At 38.4% G+C, this 26,317-nt stretch overlaps 1 protein-coding gene across 1 annotated transcript in view; it reads left to right on the top strand.

Annotated features, from left to right (window-relative positions):
• Positions 1 to 26,061, top strand: part of NID1 (nidogen 1) — a 43,277-nt gene extending 17,216 nt beyond the window's left edge. Inside the window, exons 10-20 of the mRNA XM_036380906.1 lie at positions 261 to 389; positions 3,210 to 3,353; positions 4,081 to 4,203; positions 11,903 to 12,127; positions 12,742 to 12,914; positions 14,870 to 14,996; positions 18,880 to 19,051; positions 19,853 to 20,010; positions 21,309 to 21,432; positions 22,621 to 22,733; positions 24,213 to 26,061. Coding sequence (XP_036236799.1) covers positions 261 to 389; positions 3,210 to 3,353; positions 4,081 to 4,203; positions 11,903 to 12,127; positions 12,742 to 12,914; positions 14,870 to 14,996; positions 18,880 to 19,051; positions 19,853 to 20,010; positions 21,309 to 21,432; positions 22,621 to 22,733; positions 24,213 to 24,334 — 1,610 coding nt within the window. The 3' untranslated portion in view covers positions 24,335 to 26,061. The remainder of the gene's footprint in view (positions 1 to 260; positions 390 to 3,209; positions 3,354 to 4,080; positions 4,204 to 11,902; positions 12,128 to 12,741; positions 12,915 to 14,869; positions 14,997 to 18,879; positions 19,052 to 19,852; positions 20,011 to 21,308; positions 21,433 to 22,620; positions 22,734 to 24,212) is intronic.
• Positions 26,062 to 26,317: the final 256 nt, after the last annotated feature.

Genomic DNA, 26,317 nt, shown 5'->3' with positions numbered 1-26,317 from the left:
CTGTGGCATCCCCTTATTACTCCACGATAGAACTTCTCCTGGTTTGTTTTCTTCTTTTTGGTGCAGACTAACTGAGGTCACAGTTACCTCAAAACTTATTTTCAGGTTATTAATATCTCTTAAGAGGTATGGTCTATCCAAGCCATGGATAGAGAGAAGTACAGAAGACGGCTATTAACCTGGAGTTCCCCAGTTTCTGTTTTTCTGGCATCCATATTAAATGCATTTTTGTAATAACTGTGATCCTTTTAACACCCTAGATATTGATGAGTGTTCAGAGCAGCCAGGGCTGTGTGGCAGCAATGCAGACTGCAACAACCAGCCGGGAACCTACCGCTGCGAGTGTGTTGGGGGATACCAGTTTGCAGCAGATGGGCAGACTTGTGTTGGTGAGTTTCATGTTTCTGAAAAGCATTGCCCACCACCCTTTGGGCTGTGATCCATCTCACAGGGATAGAAAACTCTGCTTCATGATCTGTGCTGATTTTTAGCATGAGTGGGGCTCAGGACTTTGTGCTGCAGCTCATGATTACTGGGTTTTCCTGCATTTTCTAGGTGCTGTGCTTTGGACTTTTTGGAGATTTGTGTTTTGCTGCTAATGTCTAATCCAGAGTTCAATTTAACAGATGAGATTTCAGTTACAAATTCATCCCTTGGACAAGATAGTGTACAGCTCTAAACCAATGTGTCTTGGCTATTGCAGACTTATTCCGAAGTGATAATTTATCATGATGAAAAAGAGTTGTAGCTTCAGATCACTTCACTGTTAAAATATTTGCAATTTGGCTCTTAGCTCTTTTTTAATGGACCATTAAATATCGAATTCAGTAGTTGTCACCTAAACTAGTTTATTTTTCTGTAATTTAACAACTTTTTCTGGAGGAAGCCTGAATTAATCTCTCTTTGCTAGACTAAGGTTCTCCTAACAAGCGATATCTTTTCTTTTTCCTCTTTGCCCCATTTTTCACTCAAGTTGTAGAAATTCCTTTTGGAAAAAGGAATCTACAAATGGTAGATAGAAGAGAGATAATGACAAATGACAAAAAAGGAATAATGACTCTGCCTCTAGAGCTGCAACTGTCAGGATAGGATGGAGATTTATGTTTTTTCTTGTTAGAATTTTTCTTTGCAATCTGTAATTCTGTACCAAAAAAAATCTATACACACTCTTCCAGTATGGCTGGAAACTTTATACTACCAGTATGGCTGGAAGTTCCTCTTTCTTTTGGAAAGAAGTGATAACAGCCGAGGATTTTTTGCTTCTGTTGTGACAGCTTTGTGGTGGAAGTTTAGCTACCCTTTGATCAGCTAATGCATCCAGGTCATTGCTCATTATCGCAAAGACTGCTCTTCAGCAAAGAGTGAGGAGCCTTCATCTTACAGCAGACAGAAGCATTACTTTCCCGGAGTTTGTGACTTTGCATGCTGTGTATTACACTCTCTCACAAGCCAAATTTCTCTGCTCCAGTATGAATTACAATTCACGTCTGTTCCCTAAGTCACAGTGCACCCTAATTCTCTTTCTCACAGAACAGTCAGAAAAAGCAGCTCCTTCTACCAAGGCCACTGGAAGGGATAGGGTGAGATGTGGAAGAGCAGCTTTATGTTCCTTCCGTTATGTCCAACTGAAGTTTTGTGACTTGGACCTGAAAGGGAACATTCTTCCCTCCAGCCATGACCTCACCAGCTTCACTCTACCACTTTCCCATGAAGCTGATGTTCCACTTTTAGCAAGTGCTAAGTAATTCCTTGCCCAGCTTGAAGGATTTCAGTTTGATCCCTTCCTTCAACTAAAAACAAATTGCATTTTTAAGGCTGAAGAGAGGGAAGATAAACTCTGGTTTCCCAACAGATTGAAAATACATGTCATGATAATCTTTTCACGGTGGAGGGTCTTATAACCTACCAAGAATTTGAACCCCAAAAGGGGCAACAGCAACCCTCTGTGCTTTTGCAATTTTCTCTGGGATAGCAGCTCTGACTCAGCTCCTTTGGAACCAGCCTTTTTTTTTCATACCAGCTGTGTGATTCACTAAGTAGCTTTATAAGAGAGTTGTAAATAAATCTTGTCCTCCTCTTTGTAGGATCAGAAACAGAAAGACTTGGAGACTCCCTCTGAGGTCCAGCTCTTACCTTATGTATTTATAATACTGTTTTTAATTAATTTCTTTTTAATCTGAAACTTACTTCATCAAATAAAGATATTAATGATTCTAACAATGATGTCATTTCCTCCAGAGAAACAGACAAAATGAGTGTTTTCAGATATGGCTCTGATAGAAGATTTTTGTTATTTCCCTGCTGACACTGTGGTAGTTTCCATCTGTGTGCTGTGATGAAATGAACATTGTAGACTCATGTCCTGGCCCCCTTTCAAATCCTTGTCATAATTGTGTAAAGACAGCCTCAGTGTTAGAGCAGCTGGAACTCTGTTCCTAGATGTACACACTGGACACCCTATTTTCAGGCCCAAAATTTTTGTAGTATTTTACCTCTTCCTATTTCAAGTACCATGATTTCCTTCCCTGTTCTCTGATGTTATAGGTAAGCATAGGCAGAGCTCCAGCAACTTCGTAAAACAATTTATGTGCGAAGTAGTGCAGTGCTTTCAGAGCCACAGCTGTCAACATGAGAAAGTTATGAAAAGCTGCAGGTCTGGTCCCAGATCTCTCCAGTAGTTGACAAATGTTTTTATCTCCCATTGAGTGAGTCACAGCTCCTATTTGTTGCCAAGTGACTGCAGCCCTGGGTCAGTACTAGGTTAGTGTAGCAGGTCACCTACCTAAATAATTGCCAGTGCTGTGAACTGGCCACTTAGCTAACATGTGAGTTAGCTCAGTGTGATGCCTTACATTTCTTCATTCAGGACTCCTTTTCACAACCGAAGCTGATATGGATATTGGGATCTGTCACTATGGTAGCTTTTCTGCCCCATTCTATATTAACAAGCACCTGTGTGGTGCTGAGCACAGTCAATTCATTGTAAAACATTAATAAGATTTAACACCACTGAAAGGGGAGATTTCAGAGGAAAAAAAAAAAAGAAAGAAATCCAAATCCCCAGAGCAAAACCCCCTCAGTTCCTTGTTTCCTTTCTCTCCTGTAATCTTTCACAGATGTTGTTCTCTTGTATGAACTTACTATGAGGCTTAGACTTTGTGAAGGAAAGTTTGGATTTTCATCTCCTCTCTTACACATTTAACCTGCAGCTGTGGAGCATGAGGTAAACCACTGCCAGAGGGGCACACACAACTGTGACATTCCTCAGCGTGCTCAGTGTGTGTACAGTGGAGGGTCTGCCTACATCTGCACCTGCCTCCCTGGCTTCTCCGGAGATGGGCGAGCCTGTGAGGGTGGGTAGCACCATTTATTGTGGCGCTTTGATGCTCTGCATTGCACTACTGGGCTGGTCTTTGCTGTGTCCTATATCTACTTGTCATTTCAAGTAAGAAATTTCTTAGTCTGAGTCCCTGAGGCAGAAATTTTTATTAAGGATTTCTCTTTCTCTTCAATGTTTGATTCATAGAAGGTCCAAGATGAGACAACTGCAGGAATCTGCAGCTGCAGACCTTTGTCTGCTGCAACTGTTTGCACTGTATTGGTTTAAATTACAAACATGGTGAAACGTAATACTCTGATTATGTAAAAAAAATTGCATTCTGTTTCATGTCAGTCTGAGTGCAGTGGGGGAGCTTTACCTAATTACCTGTTGGAAACATGGCTAACAAAATTCTATTTCTCTTGCTATGTTAAGTCATTTCTTTGGGAAATATGGACATGTATGACTCTAAAATACTGTGTGAGTTAATATTGCCTATTGCCCTTTAGAAGAGGGGAATCTTGGGATTTGCTGGGATGGAGAACCTAAAATACAGGCATGCTTCCCCTTCCCCTTCTTTGGCCCCCTTTTTATCTCCCTTGCATTTCTGTACTAGATGTATTTCCCAAGAACTGTCTGTATGTCTAATCAGTTGCCCTAAAATAGGAGCCTGGAAATGTGATAGGTTTGTACTTTATTTCATCACTCTGATTTGTCCATCAGAAGGAGCAGTCACCTGAGATTGATCTTTTCTTTTACAGATGTAGATGAATGTCAACAGGGCCGCTGTCATCCGGATGCTTTCTGCTACAACACTCTCGGCTCCTTCAGCTGCCACTGCAAGGCAGGTTATCGTGGGGATGGTTTCCGATGTGTGTTAGGAGGTAAAATTCTATAGTTCTTGAAAGTTGGACCAGAAATATAATTTGGGATTTGGAGGATATATATCTTAATTTTGTTCCCTTCTGAAACACAGTGCCTACTTCCACATTGCTGCCTTTGTTCTTCTCAAGTCTTTCAAGTTTAGGACTTTACCAAGCTTGTGTCAAAACTGTATCTTGACTGCTATCACTTTTTCATGATGTCCTGTTCAATGTCCCATTTTATGCTTTGTTTATTCTATCCCCAGCAGTTTTCAGCCCCAAGCTGATACTATCTTTTGAAGTTGCCTTGTGTAAAGGTTTGACTGTGGGGATGATTTGGTTTGCATACTCAGTAATCACTTACCATAAAATATCTGGAATTGTTGGCAATGCAAATGAATGCAATATTTACAAGAGAAAAGTGAAAAATGAGACCAAAGTCACGAGGCTCTTGTCTGCAGTAAGATCTAGATGCCTACGTGCCACATACAGCCTGTGGTCTAAAGACTACAGTTTCCAGCTGGCACTTACTTGTTTCTGTATTTATCCAGATTATTCTCTATTTAGGAGGAAGTTCTTTACCCTCACACTTCTGTTTCTCCATTGTACTTTGAAGCTTGAAGTATAAAACTCATCTTGAAGGTGTGCTAAAAAAAAAAAGAAAGAGGAAGGAACATTGTAGCACAAGATAGTGTTATTTTACTTTAATTCAAAAGCATGGCAAACCAATGGGACAGCACTCAGGTTTTGTAGATGGTGAATCTTTCAGCCAGGAAATAAACCCTAACTTCTCAGTATATTCAAACCAAAGTCTTCTTCCTCTAAAATTCTTGCTGGTGGGCATTTCTCAAGAGACTGAAACTCAAACTGTGCAGTCAAGAGTCACAAGAATATCCTAGAGCCAGAAGGAAAGAAAGGGTTTAGGTGTCTTGGTTGGGTTGTTTTGTTATTTTTTAATAGTGGAGGTGCTTGCTTCAACGTGCTTGTCAGTGTGGTGTGATGTTACTACCTGAGACTTAATATTTTTATTTTGCTTTTATATTCCCTAATTCTGAATTTCTGACTTTTTTTTCCCCCCACAATTGGATGCTCAGCTTTTGAAATCAAAAGGCAAAAGAGGAGAGAAAAAAACATCACAAAGCTGATTCTAGTTTTAAATCATATTTACATGACAGTTCACCATGTGCATAGTAACACGTTATGTGAAATCACCCAGTCCTTGTAGATTTTTATATCATAGATAAATTTCAGGAGGATTTCTGGTGTTTAATTCTGAGGCATAGCTTTCACCACTTTGTCCATCTTTTAATATAATTTTTAACTAACATTTCATGCACAATTGTGTATTTTCATTTTAGTGCTAGATGAATGAGGAATTAACTGGTGTTTTTGACCTGTGTCAAAATATTTAGCTAACTATCCAGCTGATAAAAACAAAATGATTTCTACTAGAGAAGAAACTTGATGTGAATAACTTGAAGCAAATCAAACCTTAAAGCTTCTGGTTCTTCAGGCAGAAATGTAGAGGCAAAAACATTACTTTCATGTCTGCCACATGCCTTTGTAGATGAAACAGGTGGTTTGGTAGACTGATATTTGCAATCAACCAATTAACTTTATTACAGGCACACAATTAATTTCTTCTGAGTGTATGTGATGATTTGCTTAAGTAGGGGGTTGTTTTGTTATTCTTAAAACCTTTTCTTATGTAGTAGTTAGTGTGTCTACTCAACTGCTAAGCACATGGTATTATTTTGTAGTTACTTTATTTCCTATTTATCCTGTACACTTTTTCACATTCTGTGCTTAACACAATTGTCTTGAATAGGGATTTTTCCATGTCACAATTTTAATAACAGTAACAAAATATTTTTAAAAGTTTTGTCTCTACTGTTTTAGTGAGTGGAGATCTGCCAGGCTTTGTTAGTCTTCATATGCCTCACTGATATTCTTTTTAATACAGTTTTGTATTACCAGTAGAAGATAGGCTTTTTGAAACACAGTATCAATTATCTTTGCTCATTAAACGTTCTGAGCAGTAAAAAAAAAAAAAAAAATCTCAGTAGATAAGAAGTCCCACTTTTGCTGAATTGTGACTGAAGTATAAAGTATTTGTATTGCTGAGCTATCTGCAGCAACGGCAATGTTTACAACTTAGGGAATGCTCCCTTCTTAGAGTTAATAGAACAATAGCTGCCCTTGGGGTGTCATCTGTTGCTAAAGTTTTAGTGCTTCTAGAATGGATAGATCCATCAGTTAATCATTGCCAGGGACAGAAACAAGCTATACTTTCTGAAGCCTCACAGAAGTAGTTTAGTTTACTCTAGCGTTGGAGTTGCTTCAGAATGGAGATTGCAGAGAAGGCTGTCTTGTATTCAGCTGTAATTAGAGACCCTTTCTTCCCCTTTTTATGCACTAAGGTTTTGAGGTTTTGATCGAATAAGCTTCAGTGTAGTAACTGAAGTTTTTCCTGCTTGTTAATAGCATGGAAAGTTTCATTCATCCAAATACTCAGTTCTTTTTGCTGTTCTCAGTTCCAACCCATGTGTACAATTACTTGCTTGTTTGGTGTCTTTATTATTGTATGAAACCTACTGTTAAGTCTCAATGGCAACTCTTGAAACAAGCAGACTAACAAGAAAAATGGATTTGAGTCACAGACATGGGAATGTCTGTAGGAGTGAACGGGCATGTTAATGAAAGAGTTAATGATGCTGGAATGTCCTGCTGCTCCCAGCTATTAAGGAAGCCTGTACTTCATTATTTCCTCACGCTTCATTTTTCCATTTCAAAAAAACCAGATGTCTGAGTGTTTCTACCCCTGCAGACCCCAGACACTGTTTACTAAACAGAAACAAGCCTGGATTCTTGGAACTAAGAACTGTTAAGAGCTGTTGTCTGATCATCTGTGTGCAACTAGTTTCACATGAGAAACACACTTACCAGGACAAAACTGTAAGTGAGGAATTACAAAGGAAAATGAAGGGACAAAGGGAAGCTTTTTCATTCGAGTTTTTAATTTTTTTTTCTCCAGTATCTGAGGACAGCAATTAAAAATGTCAGTATAAGTATTTGAATAAGAGAAGTCCATACATCTCAGTTTCTCATCCTTTTATTCAGCTTCCATCTTTTTAAGAGAAGTCCATAAGTAATTTTCTACATGGCTGCTACAAGAGCAATCATCTATGGCTAAAAATTCCTTGAATATTTGTTTATGGCTTTATTAATTTGGTTTTTTCTCCATTCTGTTTCTTTCTTCACATATGTGAGAAATATGTACATGTATATTTTTCATCTCATTTTCCATATTCATGCTACTTCCATTTTCATTTTTATCCATAATCTATTTCAGTGACTTTTAAATTCCAGATTTCTTTTGGTAATTCATTAATCAACTGAAAAAAAAAGTTTAATACTCATAAAATACAAATTGATTCTTTTGAAAAATGATCATTTAGCTGAGGTTCAGGATGCACCATTCTATGTGTTTAGTCTGACTTGTACCGTGTTCCACGGGACACAAATTATTCATTGCATCTTAATTCTCTGTTCTGCTCTACAGCTTCTGTCTTAGGAGCATTTTTCTGTACACTCATTCAATTTCTCGCTGTTATTTTGAACTGTGGTTGCCAGAGCTGGATGCAGTATTTCTTTAATCACCTCCCCAGCCTATTACTCTTCTCTGTGCCTGTATATTCCCTGTGTATATGCTGAATTATTTTCTATACCCTCTCACAATCCTTACACCACCAAGATGTGATCTGCTGATAGCTTTTTTGGGTTGTAATTTCAAAGATAGATTAATCTTTAGCGGCTTGTCTACACAGTTTATTCCAAGAAGCATAACTCTACATTTACATCCTGTTGTTCTCATGTGGCCTGTTTCATGTCTACAAATGATGCAAGCTATGGTTGTATATCTTCCTCTGGAATCCAAATGATGGAATTAAATTTCTTAATAGGGAAATTTACAAGCAATACGAAGGCAATATGGGAATTTACCAAAGATATCACTAGTTCATGACTCTTGACTTCTGACTCAGATGATTTCTTTCAGTTTTTAATTATTTGCCAAATTAAGTGCTTAGTTTCAAAAATTATACACTCATATGGGCATAAATAGTGCACCATAGGAAAACACAAAGCTATTAGGTCAGTGTATTACCTTCAGCAGTCAAGCATCCACTGCAGCAAAACACAGGGAGAATGGGGTTTTACTTAATTTTACAACAGATGCTGATTGGTAATGTTTAAATTCATACACTGAAAAATACTGTAACTTGATCCTGCTGTTAATGAAAAGCTGATGGTCCCCCTGCTTTTTTTATCACCAACGATTACCTAGGTCCTGCTTTTACTGGTTGTTTCATCTCTAGCAGAATGAACTAGTCCTGGTGTAACCATTTTTATCATCACTGACATGATCGTTTGCCTTGCATTTCAATATGGGTTTCAAGAATGGTAAGAACCTCCTGAAAATCAGGGCTGTATATGGAGTATATCCCTGTATATGGAGCCTTGAAACAGGTGTGGCTTGTTTTCCATTTGCTAGAGTCAGGTGCAGTAGGTGTAACAGCACCATTACACCAGGTAGGTAATATTTGCTCTTGGCACTACCAGTTGTATTTAATGGACTTTTTCTTCATGCCAATCACGAGATCGGAGAACTCTCCTAATCCTAATTGTTCTGTATCTTTAAAGAGTCTTGACTGGATGCAATACAACAGTACTTATGTTAACGGCAGGCTCATGAAGAAACAACATTTAGGCTGCTCTAGTGAAGGAAATTCACTGGCTCTTAGGTTTATGTCTGGATGCTGGCTAAAGAAGTGGCCCCGGTGCTACCTAAATATGTGCCCTTTCTTGTTACTCATTTTGTCTAGCTTCTGCTGTTAGCTCATCAAAGCAGGAAATGTGCTTTATTTGTCATGTCAATCTCATCTTTCAAACTCTGTCATAGCTAGACTAATTTCAGAGAGTTATTTAATGCTATTTAAAACTTGCAAAATCAGAGTATCTTCTCCTCCCGTCACTGAGTAAAAGGTATGACAGTATAAGCAGTGTAAGCAGACTATTTATCCCAACCCACTGTCATCTGTATCCAATATTATTGTGCCGTCATTGTTGCACAGGCTACAACACTGGATTGGGTTTCAACTCACATTTCTTTAGGTGCCTCTTAGCTGTAAGCATAGTAATCCTGGCCATGATCCAGAGATAAGAAGAAAAAAATGGAGAATGGATTCCAAATGCTTGGTTGAACTATCCTTTAATTTAGTCACTTGTTTGATTTATAAGTTTTAATACTGGTTAAATTCTTATTAGGGAGTCAAAACAAAATGTTGAAAGACGTGTTAAAATTATTGACTCAGCATAGATGAACATGGTAACCCTGGCTTTCTTTCTTTTCAGAATATCTGTTTGACGTCGATTACTTTTTGTACTTGATACTGTTAATAAAGTGATCACTAGTATAAGGGATTTTCATGAGCCAAAAAGTAGTAAACTACACTTTTATTCCTAAAAGTGAGTGACAATAGGGTATTTGCAAATATTTTTATGTAAGTAAAAATTCAGCATTGACTGGTCTTTAGAAAGAACCAACCATATGCTCTGCCTTCTAGAAATTCAATACTAATTTTGAAAATTATTTTGTTTGACAAGTGTCTTGACTTTAGTGTTGTTAAGTGCATATGCAGACCATTTGTGAGTTGGTCTTGATCACTGCAAGATAAGTTCTCTTAAAAAATACAATCAGAATTCCTGAGTAAAATCTGCAGATATTAATGTGAACATTGTCTTTAAATTAGAACAGATATTGGTATTTCAAGTTGCTGATAACACTAATATATTTTATGTGTAACCACTGGGTCCTACCTGGGATTGTATACACCCTCCTTTCCATAATTCACATAGAATATTGAGTTAAAAATTGTAACCTGTTGATATATACCCTCTTTTATGGGTTTCTGATGCAAAGAAGAAAAGGAATAGTTTCTACATTTTTAAATATCCTACTGAGGAGGAGTTAATAGTGTTTCTCAAAGCTGATAGGAATGAAATTAGGATTTTTTTTTCTGCACTGGACAAAATATGCATGGGGAGTAGTTTAGCAATACTCAGTGTTCCCCCTGTTTTCTTCTGTGAACACTGCCTTTAATGAAAGTTTAGAATAAAAAAACCTGTGGCAAAGCCATCTGTTTACTTGGAATCAACATTTCTTTTACCTGCATACTGCACAGGACACTGAATACATGAAAACAAAATCTGAGACAGATAATGGAGGCTTTCCCACAGGGCCTGGTTTTGTAGGTTGATTCAAGGTTCTCCACCACCCACATTAAAACTGATGCCAAATATTGCAGTTGTTCAGTGAGCTGTTCTCCAGTCATTTATATTTCTCTAATTATGTCCAGGTGCATGAAACTTGTCCAAAGCTTTTGGTTGCATAACTGGTTTAAATATCAATAAAAACCTCCCTTCTTTTTTACAGGACAGAGATTTACACCACAACAGTCTGTAGATGCATGGGATTAGCTTTTTGCTCAGCTGGGGTCAGTCTAGTCTGAGCCACACAAAACTAATCCTGTCCTAATCCTGGCAGTGTAAAAACAAGTAAAGGAGTAAATGGAATTGTAGTGTTAAAGACACTTCAGCAGACAGTTTGGGCTAAGTATTTCTAAATGTCTGTAGAAATCATTGACAGGCAAAGGATACTCTCCCATAATTATGTCTTTCTCTCCCAGGGATCTCAAGTGTGTGGTAAAACCAAGCCAGATTTCTTTGTCTGGAGAAGGATATATATTATTTTTATTGTATTATTTTAATTTCATTAAGTTCTTTGGCTTCTAGAAGATATATTGATCCAGATGACTTTCCCTACTACATGATAGATAATATAATAAGAAGGTGTAAATTTTAGTTCAGACTATTTTGTAAAATTGAAACATAAAGAGCCAGATCTCTGAATGTCCTGATTTGACATCTGAAAACTTTCTTTCCTTTGCAGTCTCTGCAGTAATATATATGTATGTGATGTAGCCAATGTCTATGGTATGTTTCTCTGTGCTTTGCCAGGGAGTGGACAACCTTTCCCTCCAATTTCTTTCTTAGATCCAGAAGAATCAAATGAGTGCTCGAGCTTCATAACTGAACTTTAAAAACCTAATATACATCATAGCAATTAATTGCTTCATCTCCTAAGATCTGTAGAGAGTTTGGCATCTGCCTCATGTTGTGGTTTTTTCTTGTGGCTTTGAAGGGAATCTGAACTTTTAGCATTACAAAAAAACCTTCAGCCACTGTAGGGTCTGTCTAATTAGTCACATTTTAGGGCCCATGGATAATTGCCAGTGAGTAGACAGCAGGGTCAAAAGTCAGACAGAATGTTGTTGCTCATCTGCTTCAAGGTGTTTTCCAACTTCTGTTTATGACCCTTCAATGAAGGAAGATGCAGGTGACCTGTTTGTTCTCTTTCAAACTAGGCAGTGAAAGATAAAATAAGTTTAAAGCAAATGTGTCACACTTACATAGGGCAGACTGGTTGAAGCTCTTCTGAAGTCACATGCCTTCAAGGTTTGTAACAGTGTCATGTTCCACTAGAGGTAAGAATTCTTGTGTGTAGGTGGTCAGTGTATGCTAACTGTTAATGGACTGTAATTATTAACTAAAACAGAAATATTCACTGGGGTTTGTTTTGTTCTCTTGGTTTTTTCCCCAGAAGTAGAAAAGACCAAATGCCAGCATGAACGGGAAGTAGCTCTTGGCAGCGGAGGTGCTTTCTTCCCAAGGGATGTAAGAATTGGTCACTTCATTCCCCAGTGTGATGAGCATGGGAATTACCTACCCACACAGTGCCATGCTGGCAGTGGATATTGCTGGTGTGTGGATAGGGATGGAAATGAGATTGATGGCACCAGAAGCGGTCCAGGAGTCCGACCACCATGTAAGTGGCTGAAGCAGTTCTTTCTTGAGAGTATCTCTTCATCTTAGTGCACTGTCTCCCAAATGTGAGGCTTAGTCCTTTCCTGAGATACAGCACTGGCTTGGAGCAATGCACATTTCTGCTGTCCCATTGTGGTGTAGGCCTCATGCCCTTCAGTGACCCCAACACACACTTTTCCTTCAGCCAGGCTATCTGGAAGCTGTGGTAAGCTTCTGAATAAGAAGAAGGCTTTCCAGCTTCTTCCTTGCCTTGAAACAGTGAGAGGCCCTCTGGGAGCTGTAATGGCTGACTGTCCTCAGGAAATGAAGGATGTTTCTTCCTACGTCTTCCTCACTTCAGCTGCAAAATAAGATAGATTTTTCTAAACATTTGAAGCAAAGAGCAATTACAGAGGCAAACATGAAAAGACCTATTATGTCAATTGCTCCTTCTCTGTCAGCCAAGGGGAAAATTTCAGAAGCTTTCTGCATCTGATTATAGTTATTAATGTCTGCTTATAGGGCTGTTTCCTTCTTAGAAGTCTGACTGTAATTGTGTCTCTGCAAATAATAAGGAACCTTGTTGTGCTGTACAGACTAATTTTTTGTCCATCTGTTTCCTTCTCTGTTAACAAGGTCTGAGCACAGCCGCTCCCCCTGTTGTTGTTGGGCCCTCTGTTCGACCAGACACGGTACCTCTGCCGCCAGGAACGCACTTGCTTTTTGCCCAAAGTGGTAAAATTGAACATGTTCCACTAGAGGGAAACAATATGAAGAAAAATGGTGCAAAAGCACTCTTGCATATTCCAGTAAGTAATTTACTATACTAAGTCCATATTTTTTTAGAAAATTTCCTGACAAAGATGAAAGCTACTGTTTGTCTGCATACCTCAATAATATAAGTTGAAAACACAATTTTTACTCTTCATTAAAATTTCAGTATCCTGCCAATTTGATACTGAAATTTCCTGATCTGACTAGTTAAAAATCTTAAACCTAAGGTATAGAAAAAAATAATTTCCTTTTAAAGAATGGCTAACAATTTAGATGACAAGACAAAAATCTAATCTCACATGCCTTCATATAAACTACTGTTTATTCACACTTCTATTGACTTTCTGACTCCCGTATAACAGTTTAGGAGACCTACAGTATCAGTAGGTGGAGAAGGCTCTTTTTTCCATTCCTACTCGGTCAAAGTTTTTTCCTAAGTCTTAATCTATTCCTGGCTTTTTTCAGTCAGTTGTCTCCACTTCTTGGCTACACATATATTTTTCTTTCCTCTTTTTCTTGCTTCCTTCCCCATGTGTAAGCCCTGTGGGTGGTAGATCTTTTTCCCGTGCTTGTTACTACCATCTCGAGATCTTTTTTCCTAGAAAATGAATTCCTGATGCTGAGAATCTCTCTTTTCCACCACCTGTGTCACATGCGAGCCCTTTTCACTGGCAGTTTCATCGCATTCATCGCCCAAGGCCTAGGATTTTTTTCATTCCAGTGTTGCTTTATTTATAATAAATGGCAATATAAAGTAACATACTGATCTCTTTTTTTTTTTCCTTATATATTATACCGAGTAGTTAGTAAATCAAATACTGGCTAAATTGCACAGATTCACTTCATTAAATAGTACCATAAATTGCTGTGAGGTAAGGTCAAAATCACGGTTTTGTCCCTTATGTAAAGTTCTGCTGCAATAACATTAAAAAAATTTAAAAGCAGTATAAAAAATGGTGTAATAAGGCTGAAGGTGACATGATTCTGAATACTTGTCACCTAGTCTCATTATTTACTTGATCTAACTTAAATTAATTACTTTGTATGTTGACAAAAGAACTTGCAAGGCATAAGTTGCAATTCTTTCTTGAAACTTTGGATTGAAAAGAAACTTTAGGTCTGTGCTAGCACTGTTGACTTTGTGTTGTCTGTGTTGTGTATTTGCAAAGTGCTACCAGAGGTGTTTATACTGTTTTGCAACCCACAGAATTTATGTACAGTGATGAATAAGTGCATCTGTTTTAATTCATGGGTTTGGGACATCTTTCTAAGAAGCTGTGTATAAAAAGCAGCAACAGTGACAGACTTGGGAATCCATGTGCAGTTGTTGCTTTACCCTGATAGTCCCTTTGATTTGCCTGGGGAAGGGAGTTTGAATTCTAAACTCAAACTCTAGTCCTACCTTCTTTCTGCCTGAAAAACTGCATATAAATGTTTCTTGTTACTTAGAATATTGTTTCCACCACAATGATTTATGTAGTACTTATTTAAGCTAACTTTTATTTTAAACCCTTACTTTGCTAGAACTTTTTGAGTCCAATGGTGCTACATAGGAAGCATAGCCATAATGCATGACTTTGATATTAGTGCAAGCCAGATTTGATGGAAGTCATTTTTCCCCCTTAAAGGGAAAGAATGAGAGGAAAAAGGTACAGGAAGGGGTGACAGAGTAAAATGTCAACGTGAACTTTTTTTAGATGGGTATGCAGGTGAAGCTGTAGATGTCAGACAAACTTTTCAGTGTATCTCCAATGCTTCTTTGAAATAATGGTGAATGATGTCTGATAGTAAAAAGGGACCTTGAACTTGAAGTATTTTTTAAAGATATTTGACAATGTTGCCCAATTATTTACTTGCCCTTTCCTCCCCATTTCCCACCTTTCCTCAAGAAGTTTTTTTTCAGGCTTGAGACTTAAAAGCATTAGTTAATGCTGCTGCTGAGTAACTGTTGTTTATCCTAAGCTGATCTAATTTGCCTGTTGTCCAACAGGACAGAGTTGTTATTGGAGTTGCTTATGACTGTGTGGACAAGATGGTTTATTGGACAGACATCAGTGGCCCCTCGATCAGCAGGGCCAGCCTGCATGGTGGGGAGCCAACAACCATAATCAAAACAGGTAACTGCAGAAAATTCTTTCTCTAGGAACAGTATTGGACTTGAATTTAGTAATATGTACTTCCTAGGTGTTGCCTGAGCTGACTAAGTGTTGTGTTTATTCATTAACATGGAATATCATCAGACAGTGTCTTTGATTTTTGTTCTGGCAAGCTAGGTAGGTGCTGGATAGCTGAGATTTTATGACATGTGGTATTATTTTTCTCTCCTGAACTCTACCTGTTAGCTGCCTGCTCTGCTGAGAAAGGGCTGGTGAGCATGGAAGTTGAAAAGAACTCCTGCTCTCTCTTCCTTGGCTTGGGGATCAAACAGCTGAAAAATTCTTAGAAATCATTTCAGCTGTGGTTTTCCCATACCTGCTACTCAAGTGAGCATGGAAAGTGAGTAAAGCCACCTTGTTTGGTTTTTACCCTTTGTAGTTGTTCAAGGATTTGAGAATTAGACTAGAGGGTATTGTGGAGTTAGTGCTTATCCAGTTTTTATCTTGTTCTTGCATTCTTTTCTTCAAGACTGCTGCTCACTGTAGTCCATGTTCATTTTCATTAGGGTTAAGTGCAAGCCCATGCATCTTGGATGTTAAACCCTGTTATTGAGTGGAAAGGGCTAAGGGGAAGGACAGGTTTAGAGAAAAAAGTGAGTGGTTGGGGGGAGATGTTTTTTTAATAAAGAAAAAACAACAGCAAAAGTTGCTGGAGGCACATTTTAAAAACTAGTGTCCTCAAGATCCTAGAACACCTGTGAAGTCAAGGTACTGGAAGAGGTCACCTTTGCTTTGAATTCTTTGCAGACATTGTTAAAAAACATATGAAATTATTTTAGAAAAATGATCAGCCAGTTATAAAGGTCTGCAATGAATTTGATTTCGTTTTCTTTAGACAGTGATTCTCTACACGTCCAGACTTTGTGCTTTGGAATAGTCAGTTTGTGAGATTCCAGTCAGGCTCTTAGGGACAGCAGATAGATGGGGGTGGCTTGGATCCTAGCATTGTCCTAGGAAGGAAAAAGGGAGAGCTTAAGGCCATCCCTAACCATTCCAGCAGTTATGGAGCTTCGTATTTCTATACCACTTGATGGCTGAGGTATTTTGTAAGACTTCTTTTTCCTTCCCAAAGTATTTAATATGAAAGGGACTCTAACCGGCAGTGCAATCCTATGCTTGCCTGTGCAACTTAGAAACTCTGCAGGGAAAAGATTTTTGCTTTAATGATTTTTGTTTCAGAATCTGCACTTTTAAAAATGAGGAAAGGTACTATTGTGAACAACTTTATATGGATATGAATGTCTGTCTAATGAGAGTGTGTGTAGGAATTAAAATTCTGGTGTAAAATGTTGAAAATTATTTGTGAAGGTTTTCAGCTAAATTTGATTGATTATTTAAGGTAATTCAAGATGTTTCAATGCCACATGGAAACCTCATGAGTTTTATCTGCTACAAAAAATATTGTGTGTATGAAGCTTTCTCACGAATTCTATTGTTCTGTTGGTTGCATAGGATGTGGATAATTTTCTTGAAGAGACCAGGAGAGATGTTGCACTTTAGTTTTTGTATGTCAATGGACATTTCAATAAGGATTCAGATCAAAAAGTATTGATATTCAGCATTCAAATGCATATCTTCTATGCAGGTCAAAACTGAAACTTGCAAATTTCATGAAATAGGAAAATGCCTCCCCCTCAGAAGACTTATGAGAATTTTTTTGTTTTGTTTTGATCTCTGCCTTCTTCCTCCTGTGAGCTCCAGCTGCTTTCTTCAGTTAATGAGTATTTCTGTGGAATGTACTACATTTTTGCTTGGTTTTTTTAGCTCTTGTGATCCAAGTTGTGCTGCTTTGCAGAAACACTGTTTAATTGTGGAGCCCATCCAGTTCTCTTTTATCCCTGCAGCTGTGGAGGCTTTCTCAGCTCTGCAGCTGTGGCAGCAGGTTAGGAAGCAGAGCTTTCCTTTGCAGTAATTGCTTAAAGTCTTATCAGCTGTGCATGTCTGTACAAACCTGCCCTCAGGGACAGAGCCTGTGACTGTATCAGGCTTGATGACAATATAGCAGGAACATATTTGTGCCTCTGGAAACACTGGTGATAAATGAAGCTTTGAAATATTCCCTTACCCCTCCCTCCATGGGGTATAGTTTTTTTCTGGCTCATTATCAACCACACAGAAGAGACATTTACTTTAAGACTTCTCTAAATCTCCTACATATAGCTGACATAAGGAAATTGAAACAAGGAAACTACTCAGGGAGCAGGGGCTCCTGGGAATCAGTGACAGCAAATCTTTTGCCTGCTACTGTCTCCTGTTTCCTAAAAGAGTCTGGGAGCTCCTCCATTACCATTTAGTCAGTAATTTTCTGATCCCAGACACTGGGGACTGTTGTACTCAAAATGAGGCCACCCTCAGCAGACTCTGCTATTAGCAAGGAAAGAAGTAGGATCATGTGAGGGTCGGAAGTATATGTGAGGTGGTTTCTTGTGGCTGATAGGTTTAGCTCCACAGAAGCACTTAGAGAAATAAAGACCATCAATGTGAAGTCAGTATAACTGAGTTAAAGTGTGCCCAAGAGCCCTCAGGAGAAGTAAAGAAATGCCTGATTAAAATTTACTTTCTTGCCCGTCACCCTTCCCCCTCTGGCCATGAGCTGTGAGTCAGAACCAAAGATACATCTTGTTTGTTCCTTTCCACTTCTTCAGCAATTAATATAAACTTAAAATGTCATGTGTGCAGATAAAGTGCAATCCACTTGAGTGGGAGAGCAGAGGCTGCTTGAACTATTGTGCAACTGTTACTCACAGCAACATCACAGTAGCGAAGTCTAGAGAGCCCTAGGTTCCGATGTCCTGGGCCAAGTGCCTTTTCTCCAGAAAGGTTGCTTGTGTCACATAATGTTTGTTTAATGGCTGTCAGTGAATAAACCTAAGAATTAAAAGAAGGCTAATGGGCTACATTCCATTCAGTGTGTGGATCAGCATTTGAAAGGTGCTTTTTTTTTTAAACAGCTGGCTGGTATAAAGGGTCATTTTGCCTCTTTTGGGAAGTGACCATGTAAAATTCCTTGCTTTTTTTTGGAACTGAAATTGAATGAAAATAGATTTTCTTTTTTTTTTTAACTTGTCTTTGACTTCCTTAAATTCCTCACAGCCTGCTTGCTCTTTTTCAATGGAACCTTGAAAAAAACAGAGCAGTTTCTCATAGTGGCTGAATTAAGCTTTATAATTTTTTTCTGCATCCTGCATCCAAGTTAGAAATTACAGATGCTAGAGCACTAAGGTCATTATCTGCTATTTCCTGTTGCTTTTGGAACAACTAACTGTCCAAGAAAAACTGTGCTCATACTGTGCTAAAATGTGTTCCAAAAAGAATAGCTCTGCAAAAACAAAGAACTAGAGCTAGATTGCATCAGTTAGTTAATAACATTGTCTCTAGTGTTTAGAGTTTGATTTGTTTAATTGCTGCATCACTTAGCATAAATGCAGTTGTCAGAGGGGTGTCATGTATGCTGGTACTAAAGAAGGAGAAATATTAAGGGTTATAAAATCCATTTTATGGCCTTCTAAGTATGGTAGAATAAGATTTTGACAGCATCTGCTGTTTCTTTCTCTGTTATAAACTCCTATGTTTGCCCCTCCAAGTACAATTTCTTTGTGTGGCAAGTTTGTTCCGCATGGAACTTCTCATTTTATGTCTTTATGATAGTTTTGTGTATTTAAACTTTCAGGTAAAATGCATGTTCCTCTTCCAATTGATATAAAGTAGCTTTTGTTGGACCACAGCCAGAACGCTGAAGAAAACTTATTTCTTCTAAAGGTTATCCTTATGCATCATTGAGGCTGAGAGAGTGTATTGGGAATATATATAATACCTAGGAATGTTTTTCTCTGTTCTCCTGCAGACTTGGGGAGCCCTGAAGGGATAGCTGTAGATCATCTAGGTCGCAACATCTTCTGGACTGACTCTCAGCTGGATAGAATAGAAGTGGCCAGGCTGGACGGGCGGCAGCGTCGCATCCTTTTTGACACCGGTTTGGTGAACCCCAGAGCAATTGTCGTGGATCCTGTGAGAGGGTATGGATGTGTTGTCAAGAAACATGCGCAAAGCTTGATTTTATTTATCTGGTTATTTAATGACCTGTGTTCCATGCTGAACCCAGGTCATTAAATAATGGAGTGAGGATGGTGATGAGTGATGGAGTAAGGCTCTGGGTTCAGGTCAAGCATCAGGGTCTTCCATCTTAGAGTAAATTGTGTGAGTGTTAAGGGGTAAACAACAAAGACACCATTGAGGGGCTGTGCATATTCCTGGGCACAGAACGTACATCCCAGGGAAAAACATCCTACCATTAAAAAATGGCTATTAATAGTAAAACATCAGAGAGTTAGTGGCCCTCTCTGGGGATCTCTGCTGAGGATAAACTATTCTGATTCCATTGTTGCTTACTTGGTACACTGAAAAGGAAAATATTGTTTCAAATGAGTCCCAAATGTATGCCAAATATTCTTTCTTTAGCCTGAGCAGACATGATGGGAAGTGAGATGAAGAACTCAAAATGTGGATGTACATTTTGAACGGCCCTCAGAACTGTTTCAATTTAAGTCTTTTTGGCTGGCATTTTGATCATAAGCTAAACAATGGAAGGAAAGCATTTCTTCCTATGTCAGTGCTTGCTCCTTTTGTTTTTGGGAGAAGTATTTTTGCTACGCTTTTACTACACTTTTTTGACTTCTATATCAAAGTGCAATATGGCCCTTCTTATTTAAATGATTTAGGGGCTCTATATTACTTATGTGTTCTTAGCACTTTCTTAATGACACCAATCTTTTGAGATAAGTCCCTGTCTTAACTCTAGCCTTTTTCTTCTTCCTAAGAAACTTGTACTGGACTGACTGGAACAGAGAAGCTCCTAAAATTGAAACTTCATACATGGATGGCACAAATAGAAGAATTCTTGTTAAAGATGATCTTGGGTTACCAAATGGACTGACATTTGATCCTTATTCCTCAATGCTGTGCTGGGTAGATGCAGGTAAAGGAGGGCTAAAATATTTCTTTGTAATAGTAGTAGTGTAAGTATATCCAATCCTGAAATTATGCACAGCCATAGCTTCTGGCTTTAATGATTTATTCATTGCTGTTCACATGAGAGTGTGTGCAAGCTGAAGGATTTCAATTCTGATCACAAAACTTTCTAGGAATGCAACAGATCTATGTCTTTATGTCTTGTATGTGGCTATTTTTTTACGTAGTGCTTAGGGCTTTGTAGAAGTTCTTAGTTTAAGACTAGGGAAAACCATAGATTTATCTAATCTGCCTTCCAGAATGTCATCCTGGCACTATTGTTTTAAGGCCTGTAACCTGAGGCCAAGTCTGGCTTATATTTGACTGAAGCAAGTCTTGAAAAAGCAATGCACACAAAAGATCAAAGGATCAAAGTTCTGCCACAAACCCATTGTTAGTTTTGTGACAGTGAGTAGAGGGGAATTGTGCTTTTAATTGTCATTTCATTTTTATCTTTTGGGATCTTGCTGTCTTTTGCCCTGTAGACTCTGGCAGGGATGCCTTCCTGTGGAGGTGCTTTTACACTTCAGGTCACCTTTCAAATTTTGGATGAATTAAAATGGCCAGGCTCTCTTTCTCACTGTAAAACACTTTCTCCAACCTTCAACCTTCTGCTATCTCTAGTTACTTTCTCTCTCTTCCAGTCTTGTTCTCACATTTGCATCTTCTCCTTTTTTGTCTAGTTCTGAAACACTTTACTTAGGAAAAACCTCCAGGTGTTTACATTCATTAGTAGTGTTCCCAGCCTGCAGTGGCTTTGCAGCTAGACCTTTTTGCACCCTATTTGCATCTATGAGTTAGATGTTCTTCCTGCAGTCTCACCTTCATGGCCCAACCCAAAAAGTATTTCAGGAACATGCTCACCAAACTTCTCAAAAATGTCTTCCAGAGGAGGGGAACCAAGTAAATGGTTGAAGTATCCCTCCGGAATGGAGGAAGCCTTCTGTCAGCTTCCACACCAACCGGAGGATTCTGGAATCCATAGCAGGAATCTCAGCTTGTGAGCATTGGCCATGGCTGCATGGGACATCTGTGTTTCTTTAATTTCAGTGATGTGCTGAGTAGCATTAGCACTGGAGTATTTATCCATTCAGTTTTTGGCACATGCACACATGTGACACGGAGGAAGGCTTTGACTAAGCAGTGCACTGAAAGATTTCCAGGACTTTCCACACTGTTCATGCTTGCATATTTGTGCTTGTCTTTCATCCCTGATGAGAGCTCTCTTGTTCTGATTCAAAGGCTTAATTGTTTCACTACATCCAGGTACCAAGAGGCTGGAATGCATGAACCCTAATCAGCTTGGTAGACGAAAGATTGTTGAAGGGATTCAGTATCCTTTTGGTGTTACAAGCTATGGGAAGAATTTATACTATACAGACTGGAGAAGGTACGTTATCTGCTAAAGAGATTATGGAGTACTTTTATCTTTTTTTTTTTCTCCCCGGTAGAAACTGAAGTATATACTGCATTTCTCATGCCTGACCTCTCATACATTCCTGTTTTGTTGCTTTCCTGGCAATAGCTGATGCAGGGTGGAGTGGATATGTAGAGCTGACCTATTGATGCTGCCAGTTAACTGAGTTTTCGCTTTTTAGCATAGTGATTTGTCCTTGAAGAAAATGCTTTTAACACTGAACATTCTTGGGAAAGGAGTGGGCAGTAACTTGTTTCTCTTACAGCAGCTGCATTGTAGAGGGCAGATATTTCATCACTCTCAGCTTTCTATGCCCTTTATTATATGAATGTTCAATCAAAACTAAGGGAAAAAAAGTGTTCACTATCTTGATGACACTTTCTTTATTGCAAATGCTCTAAAATGTTGCCATATGAACAAGACTTAGAGGTTTACTTTAACTTCTGAAAAAAAAATCCAGTCCCTGCATTTTAAAATAAATATTTTTACTTGATATAAATGGTTTTATGGGCTCTATCAGAAAATTTACCCAAATGCCTCTATCAATTGCAGAAGCAGTAGCTATTACTGTGGGAGAATTTCCCAGATGTTAGTTTCTATTCTAGAACAGGCTTGAGGAACCGTATGCTACAGGTCTGTCATTTGACTGACCTTTTATACTTAGGAAGGAAGGATTGCTTATGACTAGCTATATTCCTTCTGGAGATCAGGCTCCACCTAAAACTCATTGTTTTCCATAATTGTTATGCTTAATAGCTGCAATGTCAGCTATACTACAATACTTGTCAGAGGAGCAGAATGTAAAAGTGTGCCAAAACTACTAACGCATGCATCCCTCCTGTAGAGGTACATTGTGCTGTACTGGAAATACCTTCAACATTATTAAGGTGTCTCCCTGATAAATTTCTGCCTAGAGTGAAGGTCATAACATACTAGGTTTGTCCAGGAAAGGTGATGTCCTGGGGGATTTTACTTCTGGTATCTCTTCCTAATTGTTAAAAAGAAGAAACTTCAAATTTTTCTCCACGTTTTGTTTTGTTTTTTTGACTGGTTGGTTGGGGTTTTTGTTGGTTTTGGGGGGGGCTTTTTTTGTGTTGTTTTGTTTTCCCCTATACTTTCACCTTCATCTCACTTCTGTATATTTTCTTCTGCACGTGGCAGGGATGCTGTTGTAGCAGTGGATCGCACCATTTCATTAGAAAATGATAACTTCCAGCCTCACAAGCGCTCACGACTGTATGGAATCACCACAGCCTTTGCTCAGTGCCCAGGAGGTAATCCAGACGATTCTTGAGTTTTTACAGCTGTGTAACACTTTACTGTATAAAATGAGCTTAGTAGCAGCTCCTGTTTATAAGCCGTGAACCGATTTGGGTAGTGAAGATTTAGGTTAGTGCTTAGATTTCTATTCAGTAAGAAATTAAAAGACCCTTAGTTTCTTTTCCATAAAAGCAGTTGTAGTTCCCACATGAAACCAGGACTGGAGGGGCAGAAGGGGCCTGTTCTACCCTTAGTCAAAGGACGTGTATGATTAAGGTGGGCATCTGACCTGGCAGAAATGCTAATGTATCGTCTTCTAAACTGAATGCTATATTCGTGGCTAGGGCCTTATTCACTTCTTAAGTTTAAACTACTGAAATATTATGGTCTTCCAGATGTCCTTAATAAGATCCAGTGTTGTTCAAAATGGAATGTTCAGAAAACAGCAGGTGGTAGAGTGGCTGGACTGAGCTGGCCCTTCTGCTCTGTTGAATGTGAAGTTTTCCAGATATGCTATTGAAAAGAGGAAGAGAGGAAACTGATACCCTTGAAATATAACTTGGTTTTTATGAAGAAGTATCACTGTGCAGTTATGTTGCTCTTAGCAAATCGCAAGAAAAAGCATTTGCTGGTTTTTATTACAATATGGCTGGAATTATAGGAGTTGTACTATTTTTATTTTGGGACTAAAAAAAACCCTTAGGATAGTTTCTCTTCAAATTACTCAATATATGCAGTAAAAAACAATTTAATGGAGGTTTTGGCTCAGGGCTTAAAAATAGATACAAATGTCATAATTAAGAAATCAGTTATATTGTTATTACTAGTTAATTCACTGATCCATTTTGGTAGGGAGTGTAAAATTTAACAATATTGTGTGCTCTGAGTATATGCTTATACCTATAATATCCAGAATCTTGGTGTAATTTCTTTCTCTGTCTTATGTCTGTTTCAAGTGGTTTTCTGGATGGATGCCTTTCCTCTCTGATCCACTGCTTCTGGCTCTGGCTTCTCTTTCATTTCACTCTTCAATGTTAACACTTTCTCAACCACCCAATTAATTTGTGTTTGTTTTCATGGATCATTCCTCTGTCTTTGTATGATTGGTATCTGAGGATGATGTTCTGTAGCATTTTGGACTTTGTCCCAACATTGCACTTCTCTATTTACTCACTCACTTCTTTTCATTCTAATATCTGTGACCATGTGGTCAGTTTATGAGGGGTATTTTAGGAACAGCCCACTTGATTCATGCTGCCTCTTTCACTCTGATATCTTGATCTTTCTTTCATGTGAATGTCAAGTTGACACAAGGGGTACGGTGACTCTTATCTCCCCAAAGCAAAGTTTTCTTCTACTCCTAATCTCATTATGGCTTGTTTCCCTAGCATAGCCATAAATCTTAACGTCTCCTGAGCATGTCTTTTTCAGCTTTTATTGTGGGTGTGCATTTGCTTTTCTCTAAGGTTTTGCATCTCTGTTTTTTTTTCCAGGACATAACTACTGTACTGTGAATAATGGTGGTTGTACTCACCTCTGCTTGGCTACCCCAGGAGGCCGCACTTGCCGCTGCCCTGACAACACAGTTGGAGTAGATTGTATAGAAAGAAACTGAGCATTAAAATAAGCTTTAGAGCAGCAGACACCTTTTGGAAATGTGCTGTAAACAATTCACTCCTATCAACACAATTAGGCCCTAAAGATAAGTGCTCCATGCTGCTGACAGCAAGCCACTATGCACATATGCAGACACACACGCACACACAGAGGCTGTTTTTTGTAGCTGTTAAGTAAGACAGAGCTGCCCATATTGGATCCAAATTCACCTTATTTCTCTAAAATTATCTCTTTGCTTTTAAACGTAAATGTGGAGGCCATAGTTGCATCTGCTCCAGACAAGGAGGATGTGTCTCTTGGCAAAATTGAAGTAAATAAACACAGAACAGAGTAACGAGAATGGAACTACTCAAATCCTGAGACTGAATTGTACCTTGGAGTGAGCAGCAGTTTTCTGCAGAGGTGATATGGTTGGCCCATCATATTTGTGGCTGGGATTATCTCTAGCTGAGAAATAATCAGGGGGGTCACAAGGTTGAACAGATGAGGGGGAATACCCAGCAATAGCACATATTTACTGCCCAACCACATTCCGTCTCACTACCAGTCCTTCCACTTCAAAAACCTGAATCTCAACTTTTGACTTCTGTACTAGCAGAAGTATTTTATCCATGTGTTGTAAGGATTATAATTCTCACCCTGGCTCATGTGATCCTTTTCTATAGCACATGATTTGTTATAGATAATCAACACAGTTTAGTGGATATATTTGAAGTTTTTGTTAGATTTTAAGAGATTTATCTTTCTTCTGTTTGAGGTGGATTCCTGAGTAGTTCCCTAAAATCCACTAAACAAAATTTACATATTTTGAACAATTGCTGATAGGTCATCAAAGAATGGATGTTGATTCATTGGGAGACAAGGGGTTTTAAAGAGATAGTCACATTTGTTTTCTGAGAGGTTTTAAAATAGTATTTCTATGTTTGATCCTATAAGCCTCAAAGTGGTCTCTGAATTCTATCTTAGTAATCTTTCTTCTTTAGCAAACCATGCCATGCCTTTTTATGGACCATAAGAAACCATGGCAGTTAAAATCTGATTTTCAAAAAGCTCACCTCTGGTTTGGTGCTTAAAAGAAAAAGAGATTCTGATGCCCCATTTATGTGCCAGTGTTCAGTAACAGCAAAAACGGTGATCTGAAAATCAAAGTGAAGTTGATGTTTTCGTCATCACCAGTAAGTTTGGAGAGGGAAAATCTAAATGCATTCTTATATGTCAAATTAGCAGAATAAATCTGGAAGTGAAGTTTGGTTTCCCCACTGTGTTGGGAAGGAAGCTTGCCTGCAAACCAACCTGTAGCAGAGGAAAACGGGCTTGTGAGGCTCCTGCCAGAGCACATTTCACCGTGTGTCATGATCAGAGCAGTAAGCTAACCATCCCCATTTCCTCACTCTCTCTTCAGACACAATGGTGACAGTTTTAAACAGAGCCAATTCTGGGTCTTAACTGTGTGACATCTTCCTCTTTAATTGTATATTTATCATAAAATAACAAAACATATAAACATTTTAAAGATCTTTTTGTATAACTTTTTATAACTCTTAATTCATTCTATTCATACACTTAATCAGGTATGTCTTACTGTAAATATCAAAAATTTGTTGAAATGAAGGTGCTTGATAACTCTTTCTCCAGAAGTATTCACATATCTGGTGAAATATTAAAGTTTACACTCTGTACAGGTATCTGCAGTACAGTCAATAAAAATGGTTGGTTTTTATTTTCTCTACAAAATAATGTTGTGCTTGCAGAAGGAAGTGATATACGGCGTCTCAAATATATTTTCTTGTTGTGTTCTGGGTTTTAGCTAACTCATATGGTAATTCTCTTCCAAGATGCAGCATCACACTCGGAAAAAAACTGCTTTTGGGGCTTTGTATTCTGGAAGCAGTAGGATACTTCAAAACAAATACATATGAGAGTGCTTGAAGAATATAGGGCCTTCAATTCAGATTGTTTTGGCTGAATCTTTTTGCTGGTT

The sequence above is a fragment of the Molothrus ater genome, chromosome 3 (assembly GCF_012460135.2).
Source record: "Molothrus ater isolate BHLD 08-10-18 breed brown headed cowbird chromosome 3, BPBGC_Mater_1.1, whole genome shotgun sequence".
Taxonomy (NCBI): Eukaryota; Metazoa; Chordata; class Aves; order Passeriformes; family Icteridae; genus Molothrus; species Molothrus ater.
The sequence above is the reverse complement of the archived record's forward strand: the minus strand, read 5'-3'. Positions and strand labels throughout refer to the sequence as shown.